At 34.0% G+C, this 20,002-nt stretch overlaps 2 protein-coding genes across 4 annotated transcripts; one reads left to right on the forward strand and one right to left on the reverse strand.

Moving 5' to 3' along the window:
• Window positions 1-1,153: 1,153 nt before the first annotated feature.
• LOC147408450 (uncharacterized) lies at window positions 1,154-7,146 on the reverse strand. 3 transcript variants are annotated; one of them, XM_086437472.1, is made up of 10 exons: window positions 6,664-7,144; window positions 6,532-6,585; window positions 6,252-6,335; window positions 5,359-5,484; window positions 2,614-2,681; window positions 2,028-2,097; window positions 1,864-1,929; window positions 1,712-1,789; window positions 1,575-1,628; window positions 1,154-1,477 (listed from the first exon to the last, which is right to left on the reverse strand). In XM_086437472.1, exons 1-9 carry the CDS (start codon window positions 6,934-6,936, stop codon window positions 1,587-1,589), a joined length of 861 nt encoding a protein of 286 aa, XP_086293598.1. In that variant the 5' UTR covers window positions 6,937-7,144; the 3' UTR covers window positions 1,154-1,477; window positions 1,575-1,586. The 3 variants fall into 3 exon arrangements, with proteins under 3 accessions (XP_086293598.1, XP_086293597.1, XP_086293599.1); XM_086437471.1 differs by having other exon boundaries at window positions 1,154-1,480; window positions 6,664-7,142; XM_086437473.1 differs by lacking the exon at window positions 6,252-6,335 and having other exon boundaries at window positions 1,154-1,480; window positions 6,664-7,146.
• A 5,392-nt stretch (window positions 7,147-12,538) lies between these two features.
• On the forward strand, window positions 12,539-18,385 carry LOC147408451 (Plastid-lipid associated protein PAP / fibrillin family protein). The gene is made up of 9 exons (XM_086437478.1): window positions 12,539-12,783; window positions 12,862-12,975; window positions 13,062-13,196; window positions 15,961-16,053; window positions 16,420-16,500; window positions 17,346-17,432; window positions 17,613-17,664; window positions 17,791-17,846; window positions 17,926-18,385. The coding sequence occupies exons 1-9, from the start codon at window positions 12,580-12,582 to the stop codon at window positions 18,085-18,087; spliced, it is 984 nt and encodes a 327-aa protein (XP_086293604.1). The 5' UTR covers window positions 12,539-12,579; the 3' UTR covers window positions 18,088-18,385.
• Window positions 18,386-20,002: the final 1,617 nt, after the last annotated feature.

Consider the following 20,002-nt stretch of genomic DNA (forward strand, 5'->3'; position numbering starts at 1 on the left):
GTCATCATCCCTTCACCTCTCCTAAAATCCAACCAATCAACCTCTTACACTACAAATCCTCTCAAATCTAACACCTTACCTCTTCAACTATCTCTACACTCATTCTCCAAACAACTCTCTTACACCCATCAACCATCACTCATCTCACCCCACCAAACACTCTACCCAAATGGATTTGGACAAGATCCAAACCATTTGGGTTAAAACACAACCCATTTCCATCATTACAAAAACACCCTCATTTTCATCTCAAATTTCATACTTTTCCTCTCAAACCCATGCCATTAACCACTATTCTCTTCATTCACCCCATTATACCCTCAAAATACCTCTCCAACCTCTATAAAAACCCCTCCATTCTCCCCTCACCACAACTAATGAAAACTTGATAAAAAAAATCCTCCACAATCAAAACTCTCTACTCTACTCTCAACACCTCACCCTCAACTCAACTCACTCTCCTACAACTTCAAGCAAGTCCAAACCAACTCAAAGGAAGGTCAAAGGAAGTCAAGGAAGGGTCAAGGTGGGTTCAACAAAAGGAACACCCCCTCTACATCCCCTCTTCTACTTCCCCTTTTCCCACACTTTGCACACACCACAATGATTTGAGTCCTTCAAGGGCCCCTTTTTCAATAAGGGTGCCCTCAATGGACTAAATCTATATCAAAGCCCCTCACACTTGAGGGCACACCTCAAACCATTTTCGATTTTATTTTCTTTTATTTTAAAAATGACCGAATCCGAGGTTACCACATTACGTGGATGGAGTAGGGTGCCTAACACCTTCCCTACTCCATAAATGGACCCCCTTACCTTGAATCAAAGGTTGGACCACGTGCATTATCCTACGAGAGTCATCACATCAAAAATGACTTAATTTTCAAAAAACGAGACATCGGGTGACCATTCACACCCAATTCCATATTTGAATGGTGGCGACTCCAAAACACCCCAAAGTGGAGGGAGATTTGAAAAACATTCAAAACCCCGTGTCCACATTTAGCATATTCGATATACCTATTAATTTCGTGGGGTGTCTTAAAACAGAAATTTTGTCTACCTATTCAACCCCCCCCCCCTTTAAGATTTAGACACGATACCAAGTCAGTAATTTCATCCCCATCCCCACAAAAAAATAAAATAATCACACTCAACAAGCTAAGTCTATAAAATTAAAAAAAATCCTCATCTGATTACAATAATGAACTTTATACCAATAGGACTAACGTTTGTTTACTGAGCTCTGGATGAAAGTTTATCTTACAATCAAATAACTCAACTCCCATTTCTATTTCAGACAATCTTTGCATTTTCAAGAATACGATATCCATCCTTTCAATGAATCATCATGTCTGCTAAACAGAATGCTAATCCACAATTTGAGTTTCACCCAATATCATGGGCGACTGTTAGAACTAAATTGCTTTTGATGCACTATTCTTCTTGCATGATGTCAAAACTGGGAATACTTTATCTTCTGTCACCAAGGAAAAAAAACAGTAGCATCAACTAAATGGGCTCGAGAAATTCTTTAAGAAAGTGGTCACAAAAGCATGAGCAGACCAACAGACCTTGTTAATATGTCACCTTTTTCGGCATATTGTCATGCCATCTCCGATGGGTACCTAAATTTTTTCCCAAGTTTTACAATGAGAACTTCTTGATTAAAACAAAGTGAAGAACTCAGCAGAAAAGTATATATACCCACCATGCTAATGCTAACACGCGTGTCCTCCATTATACTTTTATTGAAATTTCTTATGCTGATAGTCTTTGGGTCATTTATCTGCTCAACAAAATACTACTGCATAAAACTTGGTTTCACAATGGGTGAAGTTTCAAGATTATATATTGGCGTACCATTGGGTCAGCAACTTTCCCATACCAGAGGACATTATCTATCACAATTACACCCCCAACTCTCACCTACAAAAGGATATCGAAATGACACATCAGATTAAGCGATTTGGATCAAATAGTATAATTCTATAACTGAATATTGAAACCATAAATTCTATTTTTACCAATTGTAACAGCAACTCGTAATATTCATGATACATTTTCTTCTCAGCATCAACAAATGCAAAATCATAGCTGCATAAAGAAGACATTAATGGAAAATGTAATTGAATTAAAATCGAAACCTCCAAACAGTATGATATATTACACACATTTTCTTAATAACAATAAAATAAAGTTTTCCTCGTTTATTCTTTAGAACACAAGATTTCAAATGTAATAATATGAAGAAAATTACAACATCATCCACACATTTAAACCTGCCTGCCACCAGAGACCAGGAAACATCTTGTACGTATCCATCACAATAATGCTTTATTACCATTATGATCAAGGAAGATGTAGCTATATAAAGTTAATTGTAAGAGCAGAATTTATGTGTTGCTGAAAATCCAAATAGTTAGGATAAGGCATGCAAACACAGACGAATAGCAATGTTACCCATAGTCCCATACATTGTTGTTTTGATTTACCAATCATACATGATGGACAAATATCCATCAACAGAGAAATTAAAAGAAACAAACATGCATACCAAATAGATTATTCAATATTTATCAAGATAAATAAGACAGTTGTCACGTGATGTACCTGCCAGTTTCCCCATCCAAGATCAACGACTTAAGAGTATCCTCTGCTAGTGCATGTTTCACATCCACCTAACAAATGTTTAGGTCAAAAATCAAAATTCACAAATAAGGTTGTCAATGTAAAATTGAGCAATTTGTTCGTAATCTGTCAGTATCTCCTGATTCCGCTCCTTATTTACTATTTTTTGTTGTTTTTCGTGCCTCTTGACTATCTTTTAATAGTTGTATAGCATGGGAATCAACAAAAAATACCCATATATTGGGGGTGGTGGGGGGTGATGTTGTTAGATTTCAGACTACGTATGAACAACACAAAGCAAAATCAATTCTTAAATGTGTTAGATGGAACTATTTAGAAACAAGCACAAGTAGTATGTCACCCAAATACATTGTCATGATGGTCCATTCTTTCGGTAGACCTGTTGATGATTTTATTAGAGATAGGTATTTTAGCAAGGGTTTTCTTATTTCCTTATTAAAAAGAAAGGGAAGACATTGGAGAAATTGAGAAAGAAGTCCACAAGCCTGAGATTGGTGCTAGTGATAATGAAGAGGAAGATATGGGCAGATGTCTAGCTTATATTAGGCATATCCCACTCCATCTGGAGTAACTCAGAGACAAATCTAGTGAGTTTAGTGAAGACACCATCGAGTCCACTCTACCAGTTACACATGCATCATCAGAGTCAACAACAACAACACTTTCCATAATTTTCAATTTTAAAGCTTTCTTTGAAAAAGCTACCGAAAGCACATCAGCGAGCCGAACCATGACTTCAAGTTGCCAAAGGCTTTCTTTAGATTACCAAAAGGTAACCGATGGGGTTGCCGACAAGAACAAATTCCCTCTGCACTTGGGCCTTTGATAAAATGATTTGCCTATTTCTAACTTAGGTTTAGGCCTTACATAAATAGGTGGTCAAAGGGACTCTTACCTTTGAAATTGGCTCACTTGTGCTCACGTATTTACCTGTGAAGTTTGTTGATGATTTTACTAGAGATAGGTATTCTAGCGAAAATATACCAAGCTAATTTTCCTTTTCTTTTACAACATTTCAATTGGAATGGATTTCTCAGCTCACATTTCCGAAAATGAGGTTGCTATGGAGTTTAATTTCATAAAAATAGTTGTCATTTTTTTATTAGTAAAAAAAAATAGTTGTCACTTTCCTTAAATGTCTTTTTTATTGGATTTCATTTTGTTTTTGTTTACAATATGTAGACTGCAAAAGCATCTGTCAGTAATTGGTTGATGCCTTGTATTTATTGTTAACCAACCAACTACTCCAAAAGACCGATCTGTTGGAGAAGGGGAGAACTATGAACATAAGAGTTGACAATAAATACAAGAGGGTCACGGGACTTAACTAGGGTATGACTCACCCGAGAGTGGAGGAAAATATATACTCAACACTCCCCCTCAACCATAAGGGTGGAAAGATTCGAACCCGTGACCTATACAAACCAGCATTTTGATACCATTTTAACCGACCAACTACTCCAAAAGACCGATCTGTTGGAGAAGGGGAGAACTATGAATATAAGAGGGTCACATGGCATAACTAGGGTATGACTCACCTGAGAGTGGAGGAAAATATACATCCAACATTTATTAGAATGGAGAGATATTATCTCAGAAGAAAGAAGACAAGTGCTTTAAGAAAATGGCCTTTTTTACCTCACGGAATGTAAAAATGACATTCATGCAGTGATTGTTATTCTTACCTCTCTAGTTCAATGGAAGGGAGGTAAAATAAATATTTTCCACTTGAAAATGGGGGAACTCACTATTACAAATGAAGATGTGAAAGCTCTCACAGGTCTTTACCACCCTTCATTTTCAAACCGATGACATATCCCCCTTGATTGCAGTCTTGTTCAAAATATTTGTTATAGTGATACCACACTAACAGAAATGTTCAAAATAGCCCCTATCTTCAACCTCTTGCCAGAAAACTTTGATTCCCCATCCACCCACGAGCACAACTTTGAAGTGGCCAACCCACATCAAATTTTGGGTAGAACCCCCTCCTCTGAACAACACGTCCTCATAACATTTAAAACCATCCAACCAACCCTCTCCTCACTCGAATTACAATCCAACGTGTCAGTCAAAGGAGAGGGTTCCTCCAAAAATTTGATGTGGCCTGCCCCCTTCAAACTTTTTCCCCCACCCACACTAGATGTCCACCATCTTCAATCTTTAGGGTAAAAGCTTTTATTTATTCCCCTCCCCCATAGAAATAAATGAGGGAAGAATAGAGAAACTTGAGTAATTAAACTTGAGAAAAAAGCATCATCTAGCAAGAAAAAAATTGATGTTAGGACCTTCAAATAATGGATGAAGAGTGTATCATACAAGTGGACCCCCAAATACACATTGTCTGTATTTTGGAAAATTGACAATATCATGTTTTTCACATACAATTTTCATAAATTTCACAAATTAAAAAAAATAAATTGCAAATTACAACAGAACATAAAGCATGTAATTTTACACTACAAACCATTACACAAAATTTAATTATATAAGTAATGTAAACTCACACCCCACGCATGTTTTACACATAAGTCAAAATACATATTTATGTATCTTAAGCTATATGTATTATTTGTTTATCTTAATGCAATGCTGTTGTTAAGATAATACTATATTATCTCAACATTTGCAGTAACGACAACATTTGCAATGGCAAATGAGCATTAAAATACTAAACTAGTATCAATATATAAATTAGCAAATAACCTTATGTGAAACACCAGCTTTCTTGTAATACTTCTTTGCAATCTCAAGAGATCTTGCATCTCTTTCACATGCAACCAAACGACCTGTTTCTGGTAGGACTAACGCAATAGCTAAGGATGAATATCCCTGAAAAAACAAGTGACAAAATGATTTAGCCTAATATAAGAATGTTTTTGTTATGAATAAGAAGATTAACTTTATTCTTATGAAAAGAGTAAAAGGATGTATCAAAAACCATAATGAACTCCTTACTCTTAAATCCTAATAGACAAAACTGATGACATATATTTCACCCAAAGCACCATCCAAAGAACATTTCCAGCATGAACAAACAAGCGAAAGCCTAGTAGCAACAATTTTCTACACAGTATGCAACTGCCCCTCTAAAATACCACTTATGGTAACTAACTAAGAAGTTGGATCATTATCTTCTCTCACTCTTAGGACTTTGAACTGTCAATAATGGGCCAACTCTCTAGTAAAAGACAAATTATTAGGTAATCTTTTTTTCTATTGGAATTCTCTTTTCCTAACTTTTGTAGTTATTCTTTATATTAATACAATATTTCTATTAGATTTCACAAATCAAACATAAAAAATGAGCACTACCAATAACTCCAAAATGGATTAAGGATCCATTGTTTTTCCTGACCTAACTTTAGGGAGCATTTTAATGAATAAAGTAAGTCTTCCAAACATTATTTGAATGACTAATACTTATTACATTACAGTGTTCTCTATGGAACTATATTTATTTGTCTAGAACAATGAAAGTCTATAGATTGCAAAGATAAATGACACATGAACGATGAAAAAACAAAATTTTGGAATTAGAAAAATAGAAGCAGTTGAAATGTTGAGAAGTTAGGCCAGTAAAATCAAAAGACACATACAGTGTATACGCCAACTTCGATGCACCGTTGTGCCCCAAGAATTTGGACAAGCATTGCAAGTAGCTGTGCTTGATCAGGAGATACCTACAAACAGCATATAGATACAGAACAAACACAAGTACATGTAAAGTGGATGGGCAGACTATCAAAGCAAATTATTTAAAGTGGATCTCTGAAAGCTAACATGATGGTTCGAATTCAAGCTAAATAAATAAGAGAGAGAGAGAGAGAGAGAGAATCCTTGAATCTGAAAATTTGCAAAACTACTCTTAAAACTTACCTGCATCTGACTCCCTGGCATAGTTGCGGTCTCTTCTCGAAGCTTTTGCAGAATCTGCGAAGCAGATTTCTAAGCACTAACCTTACAAATTCAAACTTGCAGTAGAAATAGAAATTGCAGAAACGATTTTACCTCTGGTTCACGAACATTGGAGAGTATGTAATCGTAAATCTGAGGAGTAACACTGATACTCTGTTTGTTCCAATACTTCTCGTCCTTGGACACTACCACAGCATCGGCACAACAGCCCCTGATCTGGTCTGGTGTTGATACCCTAATTGGGGCGTCGAATCTTTTGACGGCTGTGATGGACCTGATTGTTGAAGTTGGAGATAAAAAATAGAGTTTCTCTGGCCGCGTCAAAATGCAGGTGGAGACGAGTGGGCGAAGCAGTTGAGCAGCCATTAGGAAGGGAGGGAGGTAAGGACTAAGGAGGGAACACGAAAAGCGAGCTATAATGGTATCGCAATTTAAATGTTACATGGGCTCTGAACCACGTTCCCGAACTGAGGATTGAATCGTTGATCTCATCCTCTGCTGCCGATGCGTTGGCCACTTGGATTTCAGGCTTTGTCTACGAAGACTTTAGCCTAAATTTGTAAATTCGATGTATATTTGAGATGCACCATTGAATTATAGAAAAAAAAATTTACTTAAGGGACCCTAGGGCGAGGGGTTCTGTCTAAATGCACCCTACCTTTTGGGTGGAAAGAAACTTAGAACTCATTTCAATACAAAGAAGAAAGTAGCTTTACGAGAAAAAGGTAGAAATTAGAAAGTAATTTTCTTTTGTTTTTTAAAAATTAAAATTTTTATATTTAAAATTTTTTCTGTAAAATGAACCCAAGTAATTTTTTTTTTTTTTTTTGTACTTTTGAATACTTTGTAATTTTCAAAATGTAAAAAGAATTTATGCAACCGCGCTAGCAACATAGTTTTTCCTCAATTACAAGTGAAAAGCATTTACGATTTTGAACACACCTGGATGGCAGTGTTCCAAATCCATATGATTGACTCACTGTTTAACATTGCAGCATCCCAAAAAGAATTTGCTCTCTCAAGTGACAAATCAAGTCTAATGTTCCTCAATTTCAACCCAAATGGCCTAGCTAATCATCAAATTCAATGGCATTATCTTCCAAAAAAAAAAACCTTCTAAGGTGACTGTCCAAAAAATAAAGTGAAAAAACATTAGTATGGGCCCAAAAATCCACAAAAAAGTGAGGTGAGGGAAGGAGAAGTAGAAAGCACTTATACCTTCCCCTATTCATAGCTCTGCCCACGTAGTCAACTGTTAGATGTGGTGAGGATGATGACATTTTCTTGACTGGAACATTTACGAGGATGCTGGCATGGCTGTAGTATCAGATGGATTGCACGTTGAACACGAAAGCAACCAAGAAGCTAACGAGGATGGAGAACAATTTGATTGAAAATGCAAGTGTGCTAAGAGATTTATTTCCTAAAACCATTAATATGACTTTTTTTTCCCAATAAAATTTCAGAAAATCATTAGATTTTTAAGTCAGATTACGATAAAGAAATGGTTAAGAGATTTATCATCAGGTGTACATATAACAATAATCAATTATAATTGGGTGATTTAGCCATGCACCCCTATATTTTGTTAAATATTAGAGATACTGCCTATGTTTTGAAAATTATGACATGCATCCCTTGATCTCAATTTTTTATATAGACTAAGGGGAAAAGACTTGAACACCCTCATATTCAATCCCTATAAAAAATTCAAATTTTTCTTCTAAAAACCAATCATCTTCAATCTCAATGGATAAAATTTTTAATCCTCATCAACGATCTTAAGATTTTATACTTCGGTCCTTCTACCTTCAAATCTCAAGGAAGGATAAATTTTTTTTAAGAAATATAAAATAATAAAATTTTAGGTTGAAAAATCAAAGATTTTCTACAAAGAAGGCAAGGTAAAAAATGATAGATTAAAATAAGATTAAATAGATTAAAATTACCCTAGAAATTGAAGAACTTGAATGTGATTTGATTTGGGAAGAAAAAACAAATAATATTTTTGAAAAATTTGAAAATAATGAGATTTTAGATAGAAAAATCTAGGGTTTAATATAAATGATTAATTCTAGGTAGAAAATAATGAATTGAAGATTAAGTTTAAATAGATATACCATGGAGGTTGGAGAAATTGAAGATGATTGATTATAAGAAGAAAAATCTAAGTTTTTGACTAGAGGTTGAAGATAAGGGCATTTGAGTCTCTACCCCTAGTCTATTTAGAAGACTAAAGTCAAGGGATGCATGTCATCAATTTCAAAAGATAAGGGGTATCTCTAATATTCAACAAAATGTAGGGGGTATGTCTAAATCACCCATTATAATTTGAGAAAATTATTAAAAATATATATATTATTTTATAATTATTTAAATAAAATTTTAAGAAATAAAAAAAATAATAAATAAAAATAATAAATCGATGGTCCAAAACGCCAGTTTTAAAAAATCGACCGTCCAATCCCCGATTTTCACCTAAATTTAACCACAAACCAAGTACCCAAAATACCCTTCACTGTAATATAGAGTTGTGTTTGCAGGCCCGCCTAAAAGTAAGTCGACACGTTGACTCACAGTTTTCGCATTGGACTTTTCCAACTAGTCACATAACATGACAAGTGTCCTAGAAATTAGCTAATACATTATTAAAAGAGAGATATTCCGAGTAGACCTATTTGTTGTAATTTTATTACAAAACTCTCCTATTTTATAAGTTTGTCAGTTGCACAAACCTTACTTTGTGAATCATGCTACCATGACTAATTTAGTAAGATTTCAAATCTTACCAAGGATCATTGGGCCCACATCGACAATCAAATTAGCAATCCAATGATACAGACTTGTAGATTACATGTAAAAACTTATATTCCATAGAAAAAATTAAAAGAAAAAAATCATTTTGATTTTGACAATAGATGTTGAAAATGAGGGCATCATTAGGAAGAGGAGGGCATTTAGGTTATCAAAATCAAAAGGGATTTTCTACTGGACAATGTTAGACCAATGGTTAGAAACAATTTTACAATTACAAATAGTAGATAAAAGTTAAATGAATCAAGCAACACACTTATAAAGACAAAATGAAAACCTTGACACTTATTCCCAATGCCCAATTGTATGCAGGTTGCTAATGAATTATTTAGAGAGAGAGAGAGAGAGCAAATTTCATACTAGGCTTTGGTGTTGAAGAACTGATGAGTGTTTCCAAACACTCAATTATACACATAATTTTCGAATATTTATCTTGATTTTTGTACCTATTTATCCATATTAAGATAATAATCATGATAAACCTCAAATCACCACGTTGCATGTTAATTAGGCTTAATCATATATAAATAAATTCATTTACTAGATAAATCTAATTACGTGTATTTCTTGTGCAGAAAATTAACAAATTGGAATCAAAATCTCAAGACAAAAGCATTTGGGCCCACTTTAGAATGTCCTAATCCTTAACTCATATTTTCCTCTTTTGTCTTTTTGTGCAAAGAAAAGTGGAGGCTACTTTTAGACTTTTCTACACACATTTTCTTTATAAATAGAACCTTCATTTCTAGAGAAAGGGTCCCATCTTGATTTTCTTATCCAAGACTTCTTTAATCTAAGGCTCTTAGCCTATTCTCTTATTTTTTGTATTTTCATCTTCTAGTTATTTTCTTTTGGTTAAATAGTCTTGTAAGAAGTAGAAGAAGAAGAAGAAGAAGTTGTAATTTTCTCCATGAAATGAAGAAAAGTTCTTTCATCTCTTATCTTCCCTCTTTTGCAATGACATTAGGCTAAGTTCCCCTCTATTGGAGAGTGAAAAAGCCTAGAGCAAGTTCTTGTGTTATTTCTAATTTTATGCCTTTCTTTTATTTAAAATGCTTATGAATTCTCTTTAAGTTTCTTGCACATTTTATTCTTAATATAGATACTTTATGCTTAGATTAGATCAAGATAAAGTATGCTTAAATTAGATAATTTGTAGTAAGAAGTTTTCAAAGAATTCTACTTTGTTTTTGTTCCCTTATTTCATTTTATTTGCAAAACTTTCCGATCTAAGGAGCTAACACCAAGTCCTTATGATTGAGTTATAAAAAGGCTAGAGACTAGGAATTGCTCATTAACATGTTTTAGGTAGATCCACCTCCAATGGTGTTTTAATTTCATAAGTTTACTTACTTTTAATTTCATTTACTTTAGTTTCTTTTCAAGTAATTTTCCATTTTCTTATAAGTTAAAAAATACAAAGAAAAACAGTTTTAATTCCTTTTAGTTAATTTGAATTTTATCTTCTTAGCTTAACTCTATTCCACCTTTCTCTTGGGTTCGATCCTCTACTTACCCCACAAGTAAGGTAAACGTAAGATTATTATTAACTCCGGTGAGAAGAATAACGATAGTCTCACCAAGAATATAAGAATTAATCTAATAAGGAATAAGGTATTTTTCTTAATCAGGAGATATATGAACTTGCTAACTTCTACATGAACAAAAAATTTCAAATTAAGAATCGCAATTAGATCTGGATGCTCACCCCTAGTTCATATCGAGAAAATCACAAAACTTATAGAACAATAGGAAATAAATAAAGGTGGGATTTTGATTAAAGAACAATAGAAAATAATAAAATTCAGAACTTAAAAACAATTTTTTTGAAAGATCAACAAGGTTTAGACAGACCCAAATCAACTACAATCTTAGGAAAAGAAAACGTTTACGATCCTGATCAATGATAGAACTAAGGTTACAAATGGAGAATTCCACTATCTATTTCAGAACATTCCATGGAATCTTAAGAGGATACAGATAAGAACTTTAAAAACTTACAAAACAATTGATCCAAATGTTCTCCTCCAATTCATCTCAAAACACCCCAAAAGAAAATATGTATCCAACAAAAAAATGGGGATTTATCAAAATTGTAAAATGAGAGAGAGAGTAAAAGAAACCCATATAATATATCAATTCATGTAATAAAACTACCTCTTTTAATGTTTTTGTTCATCAAATGTTGGTTAAATCCATAAACAAAATTTTTAAACTTACCATTTCACATTATAACTTCATAATTTTTGAGTTTTTTCTATTCAAATTCTATGATGAATGAAAAATCTCAACAAATATTTAATCAAAAAAATCTAAGTAAAGCTTGGAGCATCATTTTTGGCAAAAATAGCAATCCAAATAGACCTAAAGACTAAAATATTGAAGTAAAATAGACCTCTTGAACGAAGAAGAGGTGGCAGACATGTCCTTCCTGAGCTTAACTCTAAAGATTAAATGCCCTTGGTATTTATTATAAAAGAAACAAGTATTAATTAAATAAATAAGTATTTATTATGTAAAAAAATTAATATACCTTTATTTTTTCATCAAATGACAAAATAGATAAGGGTATTATTGAAAAGAAAGTGTTGAAGGAAGTTAACGTTCAATGTCCCCATGAGGTCTTGGACATTACCATCCCTCATATATATCAGGGAAATGTTTAACACTCAACCATTTACCCAACCATTTGCCCAACATGTTTTGTCCTACATGGGTTAAAAGTTTTGGAATGAACTGATTTTTTATGAGGATAATCTCTACAGCTAGAAGATCATCCTTACCAAAAATCAGCCTATTCCAAAACCTCTAACCCCATGTTTACAAGTTAAAAAATCGTGGTCCATCCATTTTTTATAAATCATTTGTGATAGAGTTAGAAATTTTGGAATGGGCTAATTTTTGGTGAGGATGATCTCCTCATCATTGAAATCATTCTCATAAAAAATCATTCTCATCATAAAGATCATCCTCACAAAAAATCGGCCATTCAAAAACTTCTAACGTATGTAGGACAAAACATGTTGGGGGTAAATTGTTGGGTACTGAACGGACCCTATATATAATCCTTACTTTTAATTGGGTGTAATAATTAAAAGCTGAGGGTGCCAATAGCAGATTTCTTCGGACGTGTATATCTGATGCGAATGCGATCTAATAATAAGAGATAAAATCTTAGAAGAAACTAGAAATAGTATGGAACTGGTTCAGCTATTTGCTGCATCTTTTACTTCCATTTCCCTTCCTAACCCCACGATTAGAAGTACCCCTCTCCTCCATAACCAAAACAATAAGGTTCTACTAACACTCAATCCCATTCCCACCATTGGAAAAAGAAATCGGACCTCTTACCACAATACGTTTCGCTGTCTCGCAACTCGCATCGAAGTCGATCCTCCCGTAAGTGTAACTACTTCTCTAATTTTCTTCCATTTTTCATTTTTGTTGATTGTTTATGTTATATTTCTTGGGTTTCAGGTGATTGAATCTGATTTAGAGAGCAAGAAATACGATTTGTTGACAATCATACAAGACACTCAACGTGGCTTCGTTACGACCCCTGATCAACGCTCTGCAATTGAAGAGGCTCTGGTTCAGTTTCTTATCTCTTCTTGACTCTTGCTTTGTTTGAGAATGAAGGGGCATTTTCGTAATAATAAAACTTAAATTGCGAGTAGGTTCGAGTGGAAGGGCACGACGCGGGTTCGGCAATCGACCTAGTGAAGTTGGATGGAACTTGGCGTTTGCAGTACACGTCGGCTCCTGATGTCCTCGTTCTCTTCGAGTCTGCTGCACGCCTTCCCTTCTTTCAGGCAGGTCATCTCTACTTAATTCTTAATTAATGCTTTTATAGAAAATTGATTTAATTAGTGGAAATGCTCAATCAGACGCCTAGAAAATCCCATTTCAAGACCCCTGTGTGGTTAGTTAAAAATTAAAATACATACTTGCTTAGTTTGTTTAAATTTACGATTTTGTATGGCTTCTGAACTGTTGATAACCCTCCACATTTATTGAAATTATTCCAGTTGTCTACACCTACACTACAGATTAATGTCTATGTTTTGATTTTTTATGTTGTATTTAAAATATATATATATATATATATATAAAATAAGTTGGAGTTAATTATTTAGTTTTTACAATGCATTTGTCTGTTGATCCAAGTGTGAAGATATATATAGTGTTGGAAAAAATCTGCAGAATTTTCCAGATTTTTGTGATCAAGTGGGTCTTTTTGAGCTACGATTTAAGTAGGTCCCACACTTCATTTGAGGCGGGACCACTAGGAAACTTATTAATCTCATTGAAAAGAATAATTTCATTTATTTAGTTGTCAAAAATCCCTTTTGAGTGAATGAGAAATCGGCTCCAAACAACCCCTACTAGCCATGGTTTGTTGTATGTGGTTTGTAAAACTATTGAGTTTATTAGTGAAACTCTTTAGTTCCACATCGGATAGGAATAAAAAATTTGTCTATTTCTTATATAGAATTTCTCATATCACTTAAGTGAATATGAGAGAGAGATTTGGATAAGCCCACGCACGTGCAAGGGGCCCATGGGCTCAAAAAGGATTTAAACTATTGATTCAAAAAATCCTTAATGCGTGTGTGGGGGGGGGGGGGGTGCAAATTTTGACAATTTGGCTTCACATGAGTGTGCGCGACAGGCCTTTCTCTTACTATTCTATAAATAGGTCATTTCGACCTTAGTTTTTTCATTGAAATTTTTTTTCTCTTCTTTGTTGTTGTTAACTTGTTTGCATTCTAATTTATCATCTGCATTCCTTAAGAGTACAAACTTAGCGTTCGATTTGTTAGATGTGTAGATTGAAGTGCTGCCTCTGCACGTGTGATCGTTGTGTCCTAAGAGACAATTGTTCATTGATCCGTGACCACCGAATTGCGGGAACAATATTGTCTTAAGGACATCGTGTTCAACACAAGCCTCGATTAATCTTTATTTTATTCCATTCTTGGGTATCTACCAGATAACATATATATTTAAATGTGATTAACTTGCAATAATTTTCTTTTAAGAAAAGCTAATAGCCTCAATAAAAAATCAAAATTTATTGATTTTAGTCTTGATGCACGTGAACACTTTTTGAATATGGTTGGAGCCTCCAAATGTATAACATGGAATAAAATACAACTCAATCTTTGGGATTCAACAAGCTCAAACTCAAATCCTGAGTTTCTAGAGATTGCGCCTATCACAAAAATGTACAAATATCTGTATGATTGTCTAGTTTATAAAACTGTAGAAAATAATTCACGGTAAAAACCAATATAACAAGTTGGTCCAAGTTACTAAGTTTCTCACAAAAAATTGACGGTCTGCACGAGAAACCACATATTCAAGAGCAACGTCATTCTTGTATAATGAGAACAATTTTTTTTTTTTTTACTGAAATCAAGAAACAAAATGTATTATAGAAATGAATCTAGAATATGAAAGAGGAAAGGAAAAAGGAGAAAGGTCTCCACTTGAGAACCTTACTCCTATGTTCTCTGTTAGAGATCACAACATTTTCCTTACTGATATGCCCTCTAAGAAGAGTTTATATATATACTAGAGTTAGACACAAACATCCTCTTTGGGGGTAAAGAGGAAAAATAATAAAATTAGAGGGGTATTATTAACAAATGTTTGGTGTTGAAGGGGTAAAAAAGGAAGTATATTAAAGTTAAGAGGGGTATTATTGAAAAAGGGAAGGGGTGAGTGAGGAAGAGAGTAAAAGAAAAGAAAGTTGAAGGGGTAGGAGGAGAGTAATAAAGTGGGGTCAATGTAGTTGATGGGGCGTTTATCCCCACCATTGTTTTATTATATAAATATGTATTTTCTGGACTATACTTAGCTATTTTGTGATTGAGATTTGAGACAAATTTTTGGGTCACCAGATCAGGAGCTCCCTAGTTCTGGTCTGTACACCCTTATGTCATGTCTGGAGCTCTCTCGATTGTCTATTGAGCTTGTTTGGTTCTCGTAGTGACGCCTTTTCTTTCGTGTCTCTAGAGGGCTCTCTTTGGAGCTCGGGTACTTATAGACCCCTTTTGAACCCACATAATATTTACTACCCATTAACTGTTTATTAATTATCACTTACACATTGTGTAAAACTCATGGTGAGCTACACAGTTACCGATTGCTCTGGGTGCCCACTTGATTGAATGCGAATCGTAGTCCATGCGTTTTGAACCCATGGGGAATTCTTTTTTAAGGTGATTCCAATTGTGACTTTGCAACGTGCAAAGTGTGCCTGTACATCCAGGTTGGGTAGGGTTGAAATCAAGATCTCTGTCAAAATCCCCACTTTTGGGAATTGGCTCATCAATTGTACCAATTTAGTTGCTTGTGTCATTAAGTTGACTATCAAGATATTTATTACAATATTGCTGACATGAATTGGCTTCATTCCAAATTGGGATCACAATCTAACAATATCTTAATTTATTTAGTTCTTTATAGTGAATCTTTTGAATATGAGAAGGTAATCTCTTTTTAATTGTATTTACATACATACTTATCAAAAAAAAAAAAAAATTGTATTTACATACATGTTTTATGTAGGTTGGGCAAATCTTCCAGAAATTTGAATGTCAGAATAAAACTGGAGGCGTTGTCCGCAATGTCGTGCGTTGGAGCATCCCAACCTTATTAGAGGTACAATCCTGCATTCTCTTTTTCATTTAGTATTGAGCTTGAACTTTAAACAAATGTTAAATAAGACGAGAATGTTCAATCTAATTATTAATGAGCTTAAAAGTGAATATGTTGTCACATATTCATACCATGTACATTCAGGATCTCTGAATATGTTGTGACATTTCTTATCATGCCAATAATCTGTCCCATTTGAGTGTCCAAACCCAAAGATTTGGGTTGGCTGAACAAATATTTTCCTCCATTCCACTGCACTCAACTCTGTCCAGAGGCATGTATTATAATATTGAAAGAGTGTTCATATCTGCTTTTAGTACAATATTTGTGCCCATTGACTGAACTCTTTTTTGCTTCTTTTGTATAAAGGAAGAGGAAGGTGCAACTCTGCTTGTTTCTGCGAAATTCTCTGTTGTTTCTAAGCGTAACATTTACCTTCAGTTTGAAGAGGTTGGTTCCTTTGTCTATCTTAGCTTTTCCCCCCCTCCTATTTATGGACGAGACTAGCAATCAATAGAAGATCATATATGTGTTCTAAGAGTTGGTTACGTTCGAACCTTTGACATGCTTCTGTTTTGTGGTCTTCCTTGGACATAAATATTAAGGAAATGTTCTTGTTCTCAAATTGTACTTTCTGCTTTCCTCTTTGTTAAGTGTTAGCTACTGCTCTTTCATATATATAGCTGTGACACTATTTTCCACTTATGTTGATTGTCGGTAGCATGATATCTTGTATATTAGATTGCTTATTCCTCTATCTTCTGTTCTTCTGGTAAATAACAGCAGTAAATCTGTGCGAAGTGCAATTTAAGGTTCGATATAACATAGAATGCTAAATGGCTTCAAATGGATACGCAGACCGGTTAATAATTCTACTCATATCTTGGGAAAACTTCAAGGTTTTGATGTTTCTTTTCTCCATGTTTTCCAATTGGGGAGTTAGAACTTAGAAGTGTTTTCCAAGACGTGTGTTTTCAGTGACCTCGATTAATTAACTATGTAGAGGTGATAAGTTTAAGGAGACGACCTGAGCATGGGCACTTTATTAAGTATTCAATAAATACTTTTTGTGCTAGAACATGTAGTGAAGAGGGAGAAAATTGCAAATGTTGAGAGGAAAAACAAAATATGACTTCAAGCAGTAGTAATACATCTATTTCTAGTACTCTTTTTCTTGGATAAATAACAATATTTATTGTCCCAATCAGTCTCATGAAGGCAGTATCTGATTAAATATATTTCTATCGTCGTGAGGTTTTTTGCTTTTTCTGAAGAATGCAAGTATTAATTTTCAGGTGTCTGTTCAAAATATAAAAATCAATGAAGAGTTGCAAGCTGTGATAGCTCCAGCAATATTGCCTCGGACATATTTAAGTCTACAGGTAAGTTAACATCTTGAAATCCTACTTTTAGTATTTCTTCCTGATTTTGAAGTTTGTTAACAACATTTTATATCATATTTGTTGGTACATTGTTTCTTCACATATTTTCTGTCCTTATATAAGCCCTTTCTTAGTGCATATGATTGTTGAAAGTTTAACTAGTGATCTGGATTGTTACAGCTGGATGGACAGTGGACGAATCATTTTGGCCTTCCTTTTAAAATTTATTGGAGTAATCTATTTTGTTAGAAGTTTTTATGGCATAAGTATATGTATCCCATAAAACATACAAATCAACCACATTGAAACAGTTAACTAAATCAATTTCAGTGAGAATTATATGAATGCCTTTGTGCAGATCTTGCAATTCATTCAGACTTTCAAGGCTCAAGTTTCAGTGAAAAGTCCAGGGAGGTATAATTGTGTTATTTGTGAAGCTACACATGGTTTTCTCTAAATAGGAGTGAAATATGAAATGAAGTTGAAACTGCAGGCAGTCTGTTGGAGGACTATATTACCTTTCATATTTAGACGGAAATATGCTTTTGGGGCGTGCTGGTGGAGGTGGAGTATTTGTCTTTACCAAAGCTCAATCCCTTACATGATGAAGAAACACTTCGATGACTCCTTGCAGTTGAAAATCGGTAATATTTAGAATCTGGAAACATACAGATGCGAAGTTGAATCCTTGTCTACCCAATTGCATATGTGTAAATTCTATAATCGTTCATTCATTCACCACCCACATTACAAGTTGGCACCATTTGCCTATGGAGAAATCTACTTGGATTGTTTACCACAAATGTATTAGTTTTGATATCATCTGAAACTGTATTACAATGCTTGGTAAGACATGAATCTCAACAATTGGTATGTCGTGTTCCCTTTGTAAGATATGTCTTTACTTTCATGACCAGTGCATATTTTATACCATTCTTTGTTTCTTTTTCAAATTTGTATTGGTGAAATTTCTTTAGATTCTCCTTTTTTTCTTTCTGTCTTATTTTCACCAGTGCATATATTAGGGAGAAACAATAGTGCAATTTTTTCATTGTTTGGTATCAAATATTCGTGGTTTTACAGACTGATCGCCTCATATAGGAACATAATATATCACTAATTCTTTTCAGTGTCAAGTCTAAAAAGAATTGAACTGACAAGAAACCCATGGGTATTTAGTTTTTATTGGTTCCATAAAAAATGTGTTTCAAAGTCCCCCCAAACCCAAAGAAGTTTAAGAGCATCTCAGATGGAGCTCTCTTCCAACCACCATCATCAGCAAACCAATGAGCTCTCTCTCATTTCTTTCCTTCATTTTCTTATTAAAATAATATGTTTCTCTGCCCTAGTTTACTTTTCATAGGCAAATTATTTTTCATTTTATTTTCCTGATGCAGGCTTTATCGAGCAATATATTTATTTCTGTGGGGCTAGTTCGTGTCCATAGGGAATAGTCCCATTTTAAAAGGGTTTGAGAAACCCTACGACACATTTAAAAAAAAAAAAAAAGATTTATTGCTGTTGAAGAATAGTGCTTTGTCGGTTATCATCATTTTCTTATTTGTATATTCTGTTCTCATGAGTTTGATATCGAAGTTCAGATCAGGATTGAAGGTTGAAATCAAAATTATATTTCCCACGCTTATTCTCCGAATGCTTGAAAATGTGTTTAAGCCTCTCTTTTTTTTTTGTCCTTCTGATTTACATTTTATTTACACTTACAAAAGGTTTTTGTGAAAAAAAATTGAATTTAACAATTGCCCCATCTTCTAGCATAGTCGCTAAGGTCACATTTTATAACTATTACAGTTTTATTGGGGAATCGTTGAATTCGAACAAAAGTTATTTTTCACCTCGCCTTTAAGGTCTATGTATAAAATGCAAGATTTAAAATTGGGAAAATTACTTTGTAGACATTGCAGGATAGCAGGAGGGACCTCTATCTAAATACACCCTGAGTTTTGGAGCGGTACTTTTAACAAGCCAATCATTTAAAATCTTTCTTTTTTAATATCCCGTTACCCCGATCAAATGGTGAACTCAGATTCTTGAGATCAACGAAACAATATTGATCTAGACCATTCATGTTTAAATGTTGAGATCAATTAGTATAACAAGGTCAATTTTGATGATTTGAATGTTGATCTCGGTGATTCAAGTTTAATTGTTGAGATTGACGATTTATTAGTTTTGAACAAAGGTAAATCAATGATCTAAATTGTTAATCTCAGCAGTTTGAATCACCAAATAGGGTCAAGGGCATTTAGAAATAGAAAGTTTACAACATGGACCATCAACAATCTCAGTCTTTTTTTTTTAATATTTTGAATCGTGCCACAAGAGTGGCTGGGAATTATAGATGCTTTCCAGCGATATATGAGAGAAAAAGCATCAATGGTATCCGCACAAAAGTCATGAAGTGTGATGTGATGTTTTAGTTGGAGTCACTTCAACATTATTTTTATTTTTATTTTTTCTAATTTCTTTGGTTAAAGATGGTGAATTTGTTAAATGGTTGGTGCAAATAGAGCCATCCATGTACGAAACATGTACTCAGACGAATTATATGT

This window comes from Akebia trifoliata, chromosome 3 (genome assembly GCF_017979445.1).
Source record: "Akebia trifoliata isolate Shusen 1 chromosome 3, ASM1797944v1, whole genome shotgun sequence".
Lineage (NCBI taxonomy): Eukaryota > Viridiplantae > Streptophyta > Magnoliopsida > Ranunculales > Lardizabalaceae > Akebia > Akebia trifoliata.